Source organism: Agelaius tricolor, unplaced genomic scaffold, assembly GCF_023055355.1.
Source record: "Agelaius tricolor isolate 1412-34295 unplaced genomic scaffold, bAgeTri1.0.p SCAF_2, whole genome shotgun sequence".
NCBI lineage: Eukaryota > Metazoa > Chordata > Aves > Passeriformes > Icteridae > Agelaius > Agelaius tricolor.
In genome coordinates this window covers 88,214,121-88,229,962 of record NW_027269262.1, presented here as the reverse complement: position 1 = coordinate 88,229,962, position 15,842 = coordinate 88,214,121, and the positions used below count along the sequence as shown (strand labels likewise).

The 15,842-nt window shown below is 39.8% G+C and overlaps 1 protein-coding gene across 1 annotated transcript in view; it reads right to left on the bottom strand.

Annotated features, from left to right (window-relative positions):
• Positions 1–15,842, bottom strand: part of TG (thyroglobulin) — a 146,716-nt gene that overhangs the window by 20,056 nt on the left and 110,818 nt on the right. Inside the window, exons 42-44 of the mRNA XM_071421983.1 lie at positions 9,138–9,302; positions 8,195–8,362; positions 721–902 (exon numbers count right to left, since the gene is read on the bottom strand). Coding sequence (XP_071278084.1) covers positions 721–902; positions 8,195–8,362; positions 9,138–9,302 — 515 coding nt within the window. The remainder of the gene's footprint in view (positions 1–720; positions 903–8,194; positions 8,363–9,137; positions 9,303–15,842) is intronic.

The window sequence follows — 15,842 nt, the reverse complement described above, 5'->3', positions numbered from 1 at the left end:
GTGCTGGAGCCTGTGCAGAGCAGGGCAATGGAGTGGGGAAAGGGCTGGAGCACAAGTCTGATGAGGAGCAGCTGAAGGAGCTGGGGGTGCTCAGCCTGGAGAAAAAAAAGGCTCAAGGGGAACTTTATTGCTCTTTACAACTACTTGAAATGAGGTTGTACTGAGGTGATGATTACTTTCTTCTCCAAAGTAACAAGCAAGAGGAAATGGCTTCAAGTCATGCCTGACATTGTGAATAAATGTATTTTGCAGGTTTCATAATTAAAAAAAAAATATTATTGTAATTGCTGAAGTCAAAGTTTTCAAATTTGGCCATCAGGAAAAAGTATCTGACTGTATAATTAGGAGACTGGGAATAAAAGGCAGACTATTAATTCTACTGTCATAGGGATGAGACAATTCAAGGAACTGTTGATGCACAGTGTGCAAGCAACCCAGACATCTATGACATGAAAATGCAAAAAGAAGTATTAGTAGTCTGAACTCAATACCCAGTTCTAGAATGACATGTCAAACTTTTCACAAGGCATAAAAATCAGTTCAATATCTGTTTACCAATGACATTGGAAACCTCAGAGAAAATGAAATCATATTCCCCATTTTCTGTTCATTTACATAAGAATTTCTCAAGTGTTTCAGAATATAAATACACACTTAAGATAAGCAAAACAAGCCTTGCTCAACTCCAATCACACAATTGTACGAGGATGACTTTCTTACCGGGTGGCGTTTTCCAGCGCCCTGGAAAAGGACGAGTAATCATCAGTTGAGTGTTCCAGGGAGTAATACCATGTAGCTGCATCTTCAATGAACGAGTTGGACTCTTCTCCTCCTAGAGAATTTTGCAGGGCCTGATAAAAGGCTGTTTTGCTGTTGGCTCTTCCTTGACTTTCTTCAAATTTCTGAAAAAAAAGTGCATACATGGAATTCAGAAACAAAACCAAAAGATAAGTTTTTTAGGAACAATGTAGGCTCAGATCTCCCTTTGCTGGAACAAGTCCTCTCTGCTGTGATCTCTGATTCCTGGGGGATTGAGTAGGGGACAGTCCTACTTTTGCTTTCCCAAAATTGTCACCAATGAGAAATATTGGCTTCCTCTGGACACACAATAGTACAGAAACCCTGATCTAGTAGGTCCAAATCATAGGTAGCAAGCTGTGCCAATGGATTCTAATAGTACAGAAATCTTACTGGCTCTCACAGAAGGGGTTCCCAGGGACAGTCCTGCACTGCAGGTCTGTCCAGTGCTGCCTTTCTGATGATCTCCATGAAGGAAAACTAGAAGGGAGAGAGGGAGTTACTGCTCTTTTCCTTCGAAAATTCCAGAAAGCAAACATGCTGTGTAGGCCATTTCATGGCTATGTCACTCTGCCTCTTCTGGGAACACCTACAAAGGAACATGGCTGCTCCAAGTTCTCTATTTGGGTCCCTTCTGGAATAATATCTGCCTTAGACCTGGAAGAGAAATTCCATTCCTTCAACTCCCAATGCAGGGAACAGCCATGATCTTCAAATTTCATAACCCTTAGGGCCTTTCAGAGAAACCAACAGGGAAATGCCCTTTTTCCTGAGATCTGTGACCTTTCCTAACATAAAGGCAAGTTCCCCAGAGCAAAGTGCCCATGTCACAAGGACCACCTTCTGCGCCAAACTTCTGTACTCAAGCATAATTTTACCAAAGCTAAAGACTGCTGGGATTTTTCAACGCATCTTTCTTTGAGAAAGTTTTTTCAGTTAGCTATTGAAACTTTTCACTTTGAAAAAAAAAATTTTAATTTCAGAAACAAAACAACTTCATGAAAACAAAAAAAAAATATACCTTGAACTTTTCTGTGCATGAAGTCCTTTCTAAAGAGGCACTATATAGGTGCATATTGGTTGAAACTTGAATAAGAACCCCAGAGAAAAAGATCTAACAAACCACCTCTATTATTTTGGGCAGTCAAACCACCTCTATTATTTGATGCAAACTAGGACAGTGTCTGCCCAGTTTAGTTACTGTAGATGCTTTACTTAATATATTATTTTGATGGCCCACAGCTGGTTTTCATCATGCTGCTAGAAGGTCTTTCCACAACCCCATACAGAAAGTACAGATGGAATTATACCTTTTCAGTAGAGTCACAGAAATTAAAGATGGAAAATAAGTCCCCATGTGCTGAGGATGAGGTTTGTCCTTAGTATTCTAACACTCTGTGCATTTTGAATAAGTGAGTTTGAGGGATTTGAAAACTCTACCAAGTATCCCAAGGTCCAGGAAGATCTTGGCAATTTGCCTTGTATTTTTAATAGATTCTTCTTTTGCTGGATTTTGGCCCATGCAATGTGAAAGAGTCATGTGGTGCCAGCTTTAGTAATGTACTCAGCTGTACTCCAAAAAAGATGGGGAGCTCGCTCCTGACACGTCACCTCATGTGCACAAATGCCACATATGAAACTGCACAGCACTCTTGCCTGCAAAATCATTCAGCTTAAAACCAGCAAGGACACATATTCTTCTGCAGAAAATAGAAATGCTCACTGAAGGCCTGACTGCAAGTTCACTGAATTCAAAAGCAATTTTTCCATCACAGCTCTGGCACACATCACTTTGGGTTCCTACTAACCAGCAGAAGCATTGCTTTGTTTAATTAAGAATGTCTCATTTGAAGACTGGGGTTAGCAGTTGCATGTAAGAAAAGATATATTTCAGTAGCAGAGCAAAGCCCAATCTCTTGTGTATAAATGAACCCATACAAGCAACTTTGATGCAGTGCTTTCACTTTGTTGGCTTTTTGAAAGGGATTTGTTAACTTGTTCTACTCTTGTCATAGATACTTAAAGCAGAGAGAAACAAAGTAAAAAAACCTTAGGGTATTGATTATGTAACCTAGGAACTTATCCATCACCCTCTCATCAATGGTCAATTATCAAATAAAGGTTATGTTTGAAAACCATAGAGAAGGAGATGGATCATCATACACCAACATCTGGTTAAGACGACAAACTCCCTGCCAAATGTTTTTGTAAATGGCAAAAATTGGTGAAAATTAGGTTTCATCAATGATTTTTTGAAGTAAAAAAAATGAAAACCAAAATAATTTGTTATTAAATACAGAAAGATCCGTTCAGGATAGGAAGTCCCTGAGCTGTAAAGTGCTAGAGGTTTGGGGAGCTTTTACCAGAAGTATCAGATTTGCTTACCCTAATCTTATAAGCAGTCTCTTTTAACCACTGCTGAAAACAGCATTTTGTGCTGAACAGCCACTGCTCTGACTCAGTGTGGTTGGCCTTGGGTATTTAATGTCAGAAGTCAAGGAGAAGAGGCAGAAGGCTGGCTTGGCTGGACAGGGATCTTCTCTTGGAAATAAGACAAAAAAGGAAGGTGTAGGCCCAGCTGAAGCAAGGTCAGGTGACATGGGAAGAACACAGAAATGCTGCTTTCCACTGTCGGGAGAGAATTCATTTGGGCAAAGCTCAAGCGGAGGTGAAGCTGCCAGAAATGTGACAGGCAATAAAAAGCTTTTTTCAAATATATTAATGAAAAGAGGCAGTGTAGAAATAACATTGACCCTTTCCTGAATAAAGATGGTCAGGAAGAGGATGGTTGGGCTTTGGAACAGGATCCCCGGGGAAGTGGGCATAGCACTAAGCCTGTCTGATTCCAAGAAGTGTTTTCACAATGCTCTCAGGCACAGGGTGTGATTCTCGGGCTGTCCTGTGCAGGGACACAGGTTGGACTCAATGATTTTGAAGGGTGCCTTCCGACTCAGTGTGTTCTATGATTCTGTTCTACAATTCTGTGGTTCACTGTGCCTATGTACAGGTTTCTGTGGTCTTCAAAATGCCCCCAAAACTCTGCAATTTTTCAGAGTTTTCTCAGCAATAATTTATAATATTGTGGGGCCCTCAAGACATGTTGACTCAGATGAAAGAGGGCTTAATAGTCCTCAGAGATGGATGATAAACAGAACTAGCATTTTTAAGATGGCAAGAATTTTTACCCCTCAAACAGCACTAAAAGAGCACAACCTGAAACAATTTCTCAAGCATTGCTTTGGCTACAGTATAGTTTAAACATCTGACTTAAACATGATAGCCAAAACCAAAGCAATATGTTCAAAATAAAATTCATTAAACATGAAAAAGACAAAATATTTTAACTTCTCAGAAATTGATTCAATTCAACAAATTTTCCATGTCCAACATATGTTCCCATTAGAAAATATATGACCAAAGAACAATTTTCAAATCATAGTAGATACAACAGCTGCTAGCAGATTAATAGAAACAGCTGTACATCATGTAAAATAATTTACATTTTGCTAACCTTTAAAGAAGCATTAGGAATTGGCTCAGAGTTATAGTCAAGTTTTCTAAGAAATTATTTAAGAAAATATTTAAAGGCAGCACATGCACTCCTTTCTACTCTTCTGATGATTCAAAAACATCATAACATTGCCTAAATAATGAGTTAAATACTGCTTACTGTTCTTGTTGCTGCAGGATAGCTTATGGAGCATATGAGTAAAACTGGCCCAGTGTTTTACTTAAAAAGAAATTGTAGCAGTAGGTAGACCAAATATTTACATCTTCCAAGAGGCAAAATATACTTTTTAACAAACTGAAACAGTGATAATGCTAACAGTGTATGTACAGATCTTAGGCCTTAAATGGCATTTGACAAACACTGTCACAAAAGATGGTGAAAGACCTGCCACCATTCAGCAGTCTTCCAAGGTTTCTAACTAGTTTCAATATGAAGTAAAGAGTTCAGCCCATTCTCCTCACTGATGGCATTTATGGAGACACTTCTCCCTGGTCATTACAAGAAATATACCCGTATCTATCACCTGTTGTATATTGCTGAATACCTTTTTCCATAAAGAAATTAACTGACTGCAATAAATTGCAGGATGGTAGTTCTGTCCTGCACAGATCCATTTGCTTACACGAGGTAAATAAACTAGATATTTATCTACCCACTGCCCTATGTACTGGATTTGGGTTCTGCATCCAACTAGATTGTACTAAGGAGGGAAGGAAAAAGAAAGGAAACACATGAAATACCACCTCAGTCTTTCAACTAAATCCTTGCAATGTGGAGATTACATAGTAGGTGCTTAACATATGGAGGACACAGAGTGGGTTATACTGATCTCCATTCAGACAGAGATAAACACAGACATAGAGCAGCATCAGTGAATCCATAAATTTAAGGCCATTAGGTCCTCCCACCTGACCATCACATATAGGACAGGGATAAAATTTTTGTCCAGTTGGGAATTGAAATCAACATTTCTAGAGGTTTCTGCTCAGCTGCCCTAATCTCTGACTGCTCAAAGCTAATGTTCCCTGAAGGTGTGCCATGGGAATTGCAGTGAATGGGTTCAGGCTTAACCACTCCATATGTCACATAATAGTTCATTATGGTACCACTTGCCATTCCCTTAACAAACTCGGCTTTGTTTCCCACTTAGTTTCAACCTTGTGATTGCTGCACTGGGGATGAGTAGGAAGTGCTCCAGGAAGTGAGGAATCTGGCTCAGTTCACATGAATAAGCATTTCAGTGAATGCCATAAAATGGACATTTCATGAGCATACTCTCTGCTGCAAACATCACTGAGAGACCTCAGCCTTTAATTGTAAGCAAATCAAACATAAATGTTTTGCTAGCACATAAGTGGTGCCTTCTGTCTTTCTGTTTCATTTTTCATAGCAAAGATCTTAATAGGCACATACACAGTGTTGCAGTGGGAGCAGAGAGACACCCAGAGCAACCCAAGGCCACTGAGATCCCACAGAACAACACAGTGCCAAATGGATTTTCCACCTTCTGGTCTGGTTGCAGCCTAGAGTTTCACTTCCACTTTTTTGTGAAGAGTGCAAAGAGTTTATAACACTTGCATGCAACTTCAGTCTAAGGTGATAAGATTTGCACCGTGTCTCAAGCTTGCTTACATCCAAATGGTTCAAAATGTCTCCTTACCATTTACAGAATCAGTAATAAGAGAAATCAGGATTAATAGAACAAGTCCTTGACAGAATTGTCCAGCACAGTTATTCCCAGGAACTGGTGGAGCAAGCCAGTAGAAAAACATTTAACCCTCACTCTTTGCACTGTCTACACTGACATCAGCCACCCTAAAGAAGATGGAAATTAGGACTTTGCCAATTCCATAGGCTTGTCAGAGCACCCTTCAGCTCTGTTTGTCCACTGAAATACATCCATAGATCTTCTCTCTGCAGAGCAGGAGCACAGCCATAGGTGAATTTTCACCCCAGGGAGGTTTGCTTCCCTCTTTTTAGAACAGATGAAATACTTTCAAAGGCAAACTAGTAATTATGCCTTGGTTTCCAAAATTCAGTTCAGTGCTCTGTCCATCAGCTAAGCCTTCCCACATGCCTGAGTGTACCAGTAAAACCAGCTTTAGCCATTCCTAGAGAGGTGCAAGTGAGATTTACCTCAAAGGAACCCTTAACATTAATTATGTAGATGATTGGGATACAGGGTGGATTGTCCCAAATCCTTCTTTGAGGTCTGTTGTGGAGAGAGGACATTTAGCACAGGTTAAAGATCTCTTATGACATTTATGACAGAGGAAATGGGGTACAGACTTCCAAGTAACAACCACCATCTGCACTAGATTTTGTCACAGTAGCTAAATATGTCTGTGGCTTATTCAGGACTTCATAATCAGATTGACTGCAACCATACATGGTCATGGCCAGCACACAGAAATGCTGCTGAGGACCTGGAGATTGCATCTTTATAAGCAGCTCAGTGATGGAAGGAGCATTACAGCTTCCCAACAATTAATACCCTAACTGTGTCGACAAGGGAGAAATCAGGAAACTTCAACCTTGCAGCAAGTCTTTAAGAAAACAACCCAGACAGGAATACAGACTGGCCAAAGCATTCATATTCCCTCAAGTCCTAAAAGCCTGAAGCCACAGGAAAATAGAAATAGAGGGAAATTTTTAAAAACCATTAGTAGATGTGATCCTTTCTTACAGTTGAGTTGCACCAACTTACTGAGTTCCCTTTCAATCTTATTTTCTTCAAGCCTTTAAATAAAAAAGATATTTCCAGTTTTATTTTTGGACAGGCAACATTTTTCTACTGAACTCTCAGTTGCAAGTGTTTTTCTTTTCATTTCAATCTGACATGCTGGGATTTAGCACTTGTGTGTTTCATCAACATCATGATTTGTAGCAAAATTTTTAATACAGCATGGAATTTCATCTCAATTTTGCAGACAACTGTCATATGCAGAAATAGTGGTAAAGGAAAGAATTTCACTTCCTTGTCTTCATCACAGGACTTGTAGTGAGGTCACTGAGGTTTATTCCACTCTCAGAGGGTCTTGATTATTATCTGCAGGCCTCCAGCATCACACTATACCTTCTGTGCCTTTCTCCTATGACTTTCTCTTGAAATTGATTCCAAAAGAGAAAAAGAAATGAAAAAAAGATCAAGAAATTTCTGACAGAGAGTAAACAAGTAATATGAACTTTAATTCAGGTGGGCCATTAATCCTGAATGAAATTGGTCTATGTGCTATTGGCTACCAGCAAAGAGAAGCTGGGACATTTCAGTGACTTCTAAGAGGTGAAGTATTGCAACAATCCTGTTGCAAGGTAGCAACAGACAGTATAGCACGGATGAAATTCTTTTTGTTTTCACCAGTTTCTGTCCAGAAACCTGAGACCACACATCAGGCCAGTGCTGCTCCTTACAACAGCTAGTCCATACTCAGAATCATCTGTACAAGAAAATGCACTTCTAGGAGACAAAAGGAAAAAAGGTTGCTGAAGACAAGAGGAAAATGTTGCTAAAAAAACTCAAAATGCTGATTTAATCCTGCAGCACAGTGAAGAAATTTATAGTTAAGTTGCTTTCATCTTTATGAGATACTACTCAGATTGAAATATAAATAGGATTTTAAGGACAGTAGAGCATAAATGCTAAATCACTTCTGGTCTCTTACCATTCTGTATCTCCCACAGAAATATTAATCAATACATATTATTATGTCATTAGTCATCCTGACCAAGACTAGCTGGAGAAGGACAATGCATTTGCATATTTCTGTGGAGCATAATTCACAACTTGTAGAAATCAAAAAGCATCTCTCCAGGCTGCATGTGATTACAGTCATTACTGTAATCACAGTGATGCCATCAGCTCATTAACAGTGAGTGTCTTCCTACCTTAATTGCCTTGGCTCTGCTGATGAGACCATCTTGTTGAGCACTTCCAATGAGCAGATCTATTTTCTGAAGCCGAGGGCGCTGCAGGGTTTTAGCCAAAGGTTCCTGGAGGTAAATTCCATCTATCACTGGACCCCAGTACTGGAATGGGCCACTTATAGCCAGCAGCTATGATGGCAAAAAAAAAAAAAAAAAAAAAAAAAAAGAGCAAGAATTGTGCAGTTAATTCAGCTTGCCCTTTAATTTTGTTTTATTTATGCTTAATTCAACTGATTGATTCCCTTCAAGTGAACAAGTGACCAGGTAATATAAGTGCAAACTCATCATTGGCAGGAAACAATGATTTTGCTGACAGTCTCGGTAGGTGAAACAAACTGAAGAGGCCAAGGGAAATGATAGTCTTATAGTCATAAAAATGTTGTTTTAAACTAGGGATTGACTCCATGCTGGTCCTCATTGGAAAATTTAATGCAGGTGGGTGTTTTAATGTGTGGGTAAAGGATCCATCTCTCGATTTATTTATACTGCAGATTTCACAAGCCTCCCACTTCAAACACTGAACACTGACATCCCGTCCTGCTTCATTTTCTGCGTAAGTTCTGTTATTAAAGCTGCAGACATTTGACTCAGAGTAGAGTAACACCCAGGGGCAGGCTAGAGGGAACTAAAAGGAGGGAAAAAACTAAAAAATTTTTAGATTTATTTCAGAAGACATGATTAAATCAGTGTAAAAGGAATTTAGTCTAAAGGAGAATCAAATTGTGATTATTCATAGCTCAAGGCTGGATGTCATGGACAACAACTTCCTTCCACCAAAAATAGTCCAGTTCCTCTTTCACAAGGATTCAGACTAAACTATTTTTTATGGTTTCTCTCTCACAACTTTGTATGAATGGAAACTTTTTGATTTCTTGCCAATGGCATTTGCTTTGCTATGTTGTACCTTAGTTTGAGCATCATTGAGGACACGAGCAGGCAACTGACGAAGGCAGGCTACAATTTCCTCACTGGTGGATGAAGGGCATCCCACATCTTCAGCCAGGGCTGCTGCTTGGGTCTGTGCCCTCTGGGTAGTAATTATGGATGCTGGAGAAAAAGCTGAGCCTCCCTAGAAAAAAACCCACAATATCAGTCAATATATGTTGTCAGAACACCTGGTTCCCTGGTGCAGGTACAAAAGATGAGAAGAAAAATCTTTTCACCTGCAGAACGTAAACCCCTGGTTTTTAAATTAAAATAAGCAAGTTCTAAAGATCAAAGCAAAGGAGTGAAGGGTCAGTTAGGCTGTTTCCACCTCTGCCACAGATATTTTGGAAAAGGTCTAAGTGTCTATATTATGTCTCTAACCAAATCACAGATCTTTCTGAAAACCTTGGTGGAAGGAGAAACACTGAGACAGGAGCAGATTTAAAGAAGGTGCTGTGAGGGAATGGAGAGCCCATCTTACAAGAGGAGACTAAATGCAGTTTTATCAAAGCTCTGATAAACAAGAACAGAGAGCAGGTGTGGTGTCCATAAAGAAGATCTATTTCTGCCTTGGGACAATGCTGGTGGAAGGACAAATGTGCACTAAGTATCCACATTGAGTATAAATCAACTTTGGCTAGAAACCAAGGATAACTAGCAGAGGGAGCAGTGAGGGTCTGGAGGTGCTATGAACCGAGGAAGTAGGAACAAAAGACTAAAGGAAACTGCAGAAGATTAACCAGAGCATGAAGATCAAAACCAGAGCACAGGCTCCAGTCCAGTCTCTACCCCAGACTCTTTGTATTCTTGCTACAGCTGTGCCAACATAGCAAATGTTCTTAACAAGAAAGAATGGCACAATTTTTTTGAGTAAACATGAAAAATAGTTGTTGCAAATGCAGATAAATTAGTTTAAATCTGATAAGATCTGACCTAGAACAGACAGGTTGAAATAGCTCTGACATGGTTCAAATGACTAATTTCCAAACATTTGCATCATTTAGTGATAATAGCTGCTAAAATTAGCTCTGTCCTCTAAAAAACCCCACAACCCAGATGCATGGTATGATAGACCCCAATCTATTGAACTGATTAACATACTTCTTACTAAATTTGCTCAAAGCATGACTACAAGTCTTAAAAAGCAAGTTAAAAAGAAACAAAAACCAATCAGCAAATCTTTAAATTGAAATTGTCTCAATCCTCTGAGCCCAAAGAACTCTGTGAAGCCCTGGCCAGCACCCATGAGACTTTTTATATTTCAAACAAGCAGAGCCATTGATACCAATGGGATACCATTGCTCACAACTTGAGAAATTGATTGCCAAAATAGTGACAAAGAGGTAATTTGGGTTTGGGTGTAGAGACAATCTTTTTAGTTCACTGCATGCAGAATTTCCAGTGATACTACCCTCCTGATAGGTTTCTCTTCTTTTTAAGCAGATCTGGAAAACAAGCACTGTTATTAGCTTCATGATTGAGATGAAAATAGTTGCAGATAAGCAAAGGAAAAACCTAATTTTCTAATCTGGGCCACTGTAAGAGACATCTTGAGTTTTAGAGAGTGGAAGAACGAGAGAAGAAGAAATAAGCATCACTTGGTCTTATTCCTCACTTCAGCACTCAATCTAGAGGAGAACTCAAGTGAGCAATGGGCTTTACTCTCTCACTCAGGATTTGCAGTGGCCTATTTTGTGTTTGTAAGGCATGATATTTGCCAGCTGCTGACTAGGTACACTGACTCAGCTAGTCATGAGAGAGAAAGAAAAATATCTCTGATGAGATTATCTGTGGGTGGGTTCCTAGGACACTGAGTGAGATCTATTTATGACGAGTGAGACTAGAAAAGGGATAACACACCGTGTCAGCTTCCCTCAGAAAAGGAGCTTCCTTGCATTTCATGAGGAGAAAGGATTATGAGCCCCCTCAATACAGCAGAAAATTAAATCCAGGACTGCACAATATTTATGCCCTAATCTGGCAAACATATTCTTCCACATCAGATCTGAACAGGCTCAGCATGGTTTATCAAGTATCCAGTACCTCCAAATGGTATTAATTTTAAACATAATAATAAAATCTTAAAGGATTTATGTTCCCTAAACTCCAAAAGTTTCACAAATTTTGAAAGTGTCAGTTTCTGTGGAAATTCTGAAGTTGCTGTCTTAAAATGCCAAGTTTGGTAGGGAAAGAGAACTGAAATCAGATGATATATGGAATCCAAAATTCACTGGGACCAAGCAAAACATCCTTGTGTGTGCTTGATTTTGAACACGTTTCCTCCTGGAGATTTTAAAAGCTGTGCAAAGTTTCCCTGTTTCAGATATCTACAACCTGAAAGGTTGCCCTGAGGTCATGTACTGAGCAAAACAAAGACTGCAAAGGTTCTGAATAGAAGTGTCCCCCAAGTTCTCTACTGCAGGGGCAGAACTAAAAGCTTGGGCAGGCAAATCTTCATGTCACAGCAAGGGATGTGTATGGGCTGTCAGTAAATATAGTCAAAGCTCAATGAGTAAAACAAAACCCCCAAACTTCTGCAAATACATTTCTGAGGGGAGGAGAGCTTGATGGAGCCTCAATCTGGCTGTGGATATTTTCTCTTCTTTCTGTGAGTGGTTACAATAGGTTTATTTGCTCTTTATTCTGTACTTTTTCTTCCATTTTCCACCTAAATGGCCACTTTCTCAGTTTGCTTTTTTGGTAACACCCATATTCAGGAAGCAAGTCATGCATCTGGGGTTTGAAAGAGACCAAATCTTTGGGATTTGAAAGAGATGTGGAATCTACTACTTTTAACCATGTTTAATTTTTGCTAGGACTGGAAGCAGGAGATAGAGAAACACAAGGTATCATTCAAAGAGTATTTAGAAACAACACCATTATGTTTCCTTCCAAGGTGCATCCAAAATTTGTTCCAGGCTTTAGAAACATGACTTCTCTTAGAGCAAAAGTTATGCAAGCAAAACTGTACCAGTTCTCTGCTTTACAAATGCACATCAAAATTCAGGGTCACTGTTTCTTCATTGTTGTAAAAAAAAAAAGCAAAACCCTTCAGGAACAAATAAGTGAGCATAGAAGCTGGTACTGCCTAGAACTAATTTTCTTTCTTTCTTTGAGCTTGCAGTTTTCACATTAAACAGAAATCTTCCCTAAACACTGAATTCACATTACAGGTTGGGCTCAGGACAGAGAGAATAACAGAGCTACACTTAGTAGTTCCCTCTTTTCCCATAATTATTTGTTTGATTAGTCCAAGAAACCAATAATGGAGGACTTGTGTACTCTAAAAAATAGTACTACTTAGGCAGAAGCAGAAATAGTGGAGGGCCTGTTTGTTTCCATTACATGAGACCCATGCTACCATCAACATGACAGAATCATGAATCAGAAAACCAAAAATCATGAGATCAGCTCAAGAATAACAAACACTGTGTTCTTTTTGTTAGTCCTCTGGTATTTAATTCTCCAAGAATTCTCCTGTACCCATGAACACAAGAGCTAAAAAATTCACTTTTAAAACTAACAAGTGAAATCTTTGCTATTCCAGCAGAGTTGTTTATTGAAAGTGAACCTCTAAAAAATGACATATACAATAAAACTGTAGTCAATAGTCAATTTGTCATCACTGGGGCATCATTTAGAAGTGATTAACAGGGAGCTGAAGCCACACACACTTCTTGTTTTAGGTGTCCTTACAGACAGACCCACAACAAGGGGGAAGGAGTAGACAGAGGAAGTTCCACTGACATTTTTGACATCGACCCAGTCGAAAGTGTTTGAAAGAAGAAGCAGTAGCAGCTGTTTTACACAATCCACAACAGCATCGTTACACTGCTCTCCAAAATTCATAGGAATAGGAGGAACTTTACAGTGTTGAGCAATAGCACCTACTGCAAGTGATGGCATTGAAAATGGGAGTCAAAGCCTTGGGTACTATTTAGTTCAGGACCAGGAGCATTGCCAACATTTCTTAATTTCTCTTTTCAATATTAGAGGCTCAGATACACAGTAGAAATTCAGATAGCAGGAAATGTTGCAGCTCACAATGGTGAGAAGCTGATGAATTAGCATTACATGAAGGTGAATTCTCACTTTGTTATCAGGCTGTGACCAGCTGAGCTGGGGCTGGTGACTCTTGCAAACTTTTCTTTTGGGACATCAGAGCTCAACAGACTTTCATTGGTGCTATCCTGGCCCTCCCACTTCTTTCTCCACAAGCTCTTGCTGCTGTTCTGATGAGATGATTAAATAGAATATACGGACCTCTGTTTGGTTTGTTTGGCCATGTTTTGGTAGTGAGGGAGTCTAAATGAAATAATTGCAGTGTTGTGAGGAAGAGTGAGAATGGAAAATCCCAGATGGTCATAATCATGCTTTACTTCTCATTATCCAGCTCTGTTTAATTGGTAACAAATTAAACTAATTAAAATAAATTAATTTTGATTTCCCTGTCTGTGCTGGTAACCAGTGGGTGATTTCTCCCTGTACTTATCTTGACCCATGAGATTTTCATTTTATTTTCTCTCCCGTGGCAGCTGAGGAGGGCAGAGCAGGTTTAGTGAGCAGCTGGTGTCCAGTCAGAGCCAACCCACCACAGTGCTATCACTGTACTCTGTACCTGTCTCACAACATATCTGGAAAAGACAATTGCCATGTAAGCTGCAGTGCTCAATGTCTTTTGATTCCTCATTTAGTTTGGAAACTCACTTCTGCAAAATATTTCAAAAATTATTCAGAACACATCTAATGATTAGAAACTTCATGGGAACTAGATTTTATCAGCCACACTCTGCAAACCCAAACGCAGCTTCCTCTCCTCACATCACGATCTCTTGTTTTTTCCCAAACTGACTTGAAAATTAAATTCTTTCTTGTCTCCTCAACACACGCACTCCCTGCAAGTGCGTGGGGTTTCTCTGATGGCTGCAGCCAGAGCAGGCTGTGTGCCCTGAACCATGCTCTAGGCAATGCAAACAGCAATTACAGTAACACCACCCAAAAATGAGATCAAAAGACATCTAATGCAAACAGTCAGAGCAAGGAAATGTCCTTAGAATTCTACTTTCCCAAAAGAGCCAGCTGTACAGCAATATTTTATTTGTTAAAAATAGGCACTCTCCAGGCTCAGATGCACACAGTTCCCAGCCAGAAGTATCTGTCAGACCATCTGGTTTGACCTCCAGGATAGCCAGGGCTCTTCCATTTCCTGACTGCTGAGCTCAAGTGCTTCCTATCCTTTAAAACATGGCTTGTGTTTGATCTTGCATGAAGCATTTAAGCTGGGCTCAGAGACACAGAGAAATAGATACCACAGCCTTCTCCTTAGCAGTTTGTGCTTAAGGATGATTCTCCATGGACAGGCAACAGAACCTTATTTCTGTTTGAGGGTGCCTTCAGTTTCAGTTAATGATTAAAGATACTGTTTAAATCCTGTTTTTTCTTCCTTCAAAAATAAGCAAGCTGCAACTAAATAACCACTGACTCAACTGACTCACTTTCCCAATGAGTTCAGGAGATTATTCTTTAACAGACTAGATTTAAACTATTTTCAGAAGTTGTTTCCAATTTGGACCCTATTTGCTTCTTTTTGAAAGGTGGTTTTTCAGTGTCCTTCATTGGACACTGAAACCAAAACTTAGATAACCAATTCTGCATAGTGACCAATGCTTACAAGAACCAAGGCTGCAGGGCTCTATGTGATGACATTAATGTAATTCTTCCAGGCTTTCATGAAGCCTGGCTTCAAGAGCCTGGAGAAGTAGAAAGCTTTGGGAACAGCTCAGGGAGTCTCTGTCACAGCTAGGAAGACATTTGGCAGACACCTGGCAAACACCAGCACAGGGAGTGTAACAGGGATTGGTCAGGTCAGTCCAACAATGGAAGGGGGGGCTGAGAAAGAAACATCTTTCCCTCCATAATTGTCTACTAGACTGTAATTTCCATATAAAATGGAGGGAAGGCAAAGGTTTTCTTTCTTATATCAAAAATAACATTTTGAAGAAGGAAAATTTCTTTTCATATATCAGCCTTTGCAAACCCCTCTTTGCTGGCACCAGAGGCAGCCCTGCAAGGACAATGTTCCTCTCACAAGTGACTCACAGAGTGTCTGTGTCAGGTTAGTGACTTGAATAACAGGATATGAATATTTCTAAGATGACATACGAAGTCCTACTTAATTCATACAAGCACTTTCTTCCATTTAGATGTAAACACTAATTATCAATTATCCTATTTGACACAAGGTATTAGCTAAATGCACAGAAAGGGTAAATCTGCTCTCATCCTTGCACAGGAGCAGCCAGCCACTAGCAACAGGCAGAAATGGCAGGGAAATGGAGAAGTCTATCTACCACCCTCCATTGCAAACTCATCTGTTCCTCTACAAGCACGATACAGTGTCTGAGATTTACTGTGTTTCCAGCAGATCATGCTCTATCCAGCAAGTCCAACCTCTCCTTAAGTGTGACCAATCTCTCCTGCTAAGTCTGAGACCTGTCCCATTCCCAAGTGCATCTTAGGATGTAACTTTATTTCTTGTAAAGGCACAAAGACTGTCAGAGGCAGCCTAAGGCTCAGGTTTGAGAGGATTGGGAACAGGCTCTGCCTCTGCCCATTCCCACCTGCAGACATCCCCTAACCCATCATATTTTAGTAATTCTAGAGACACTGTTCATCAATTCAG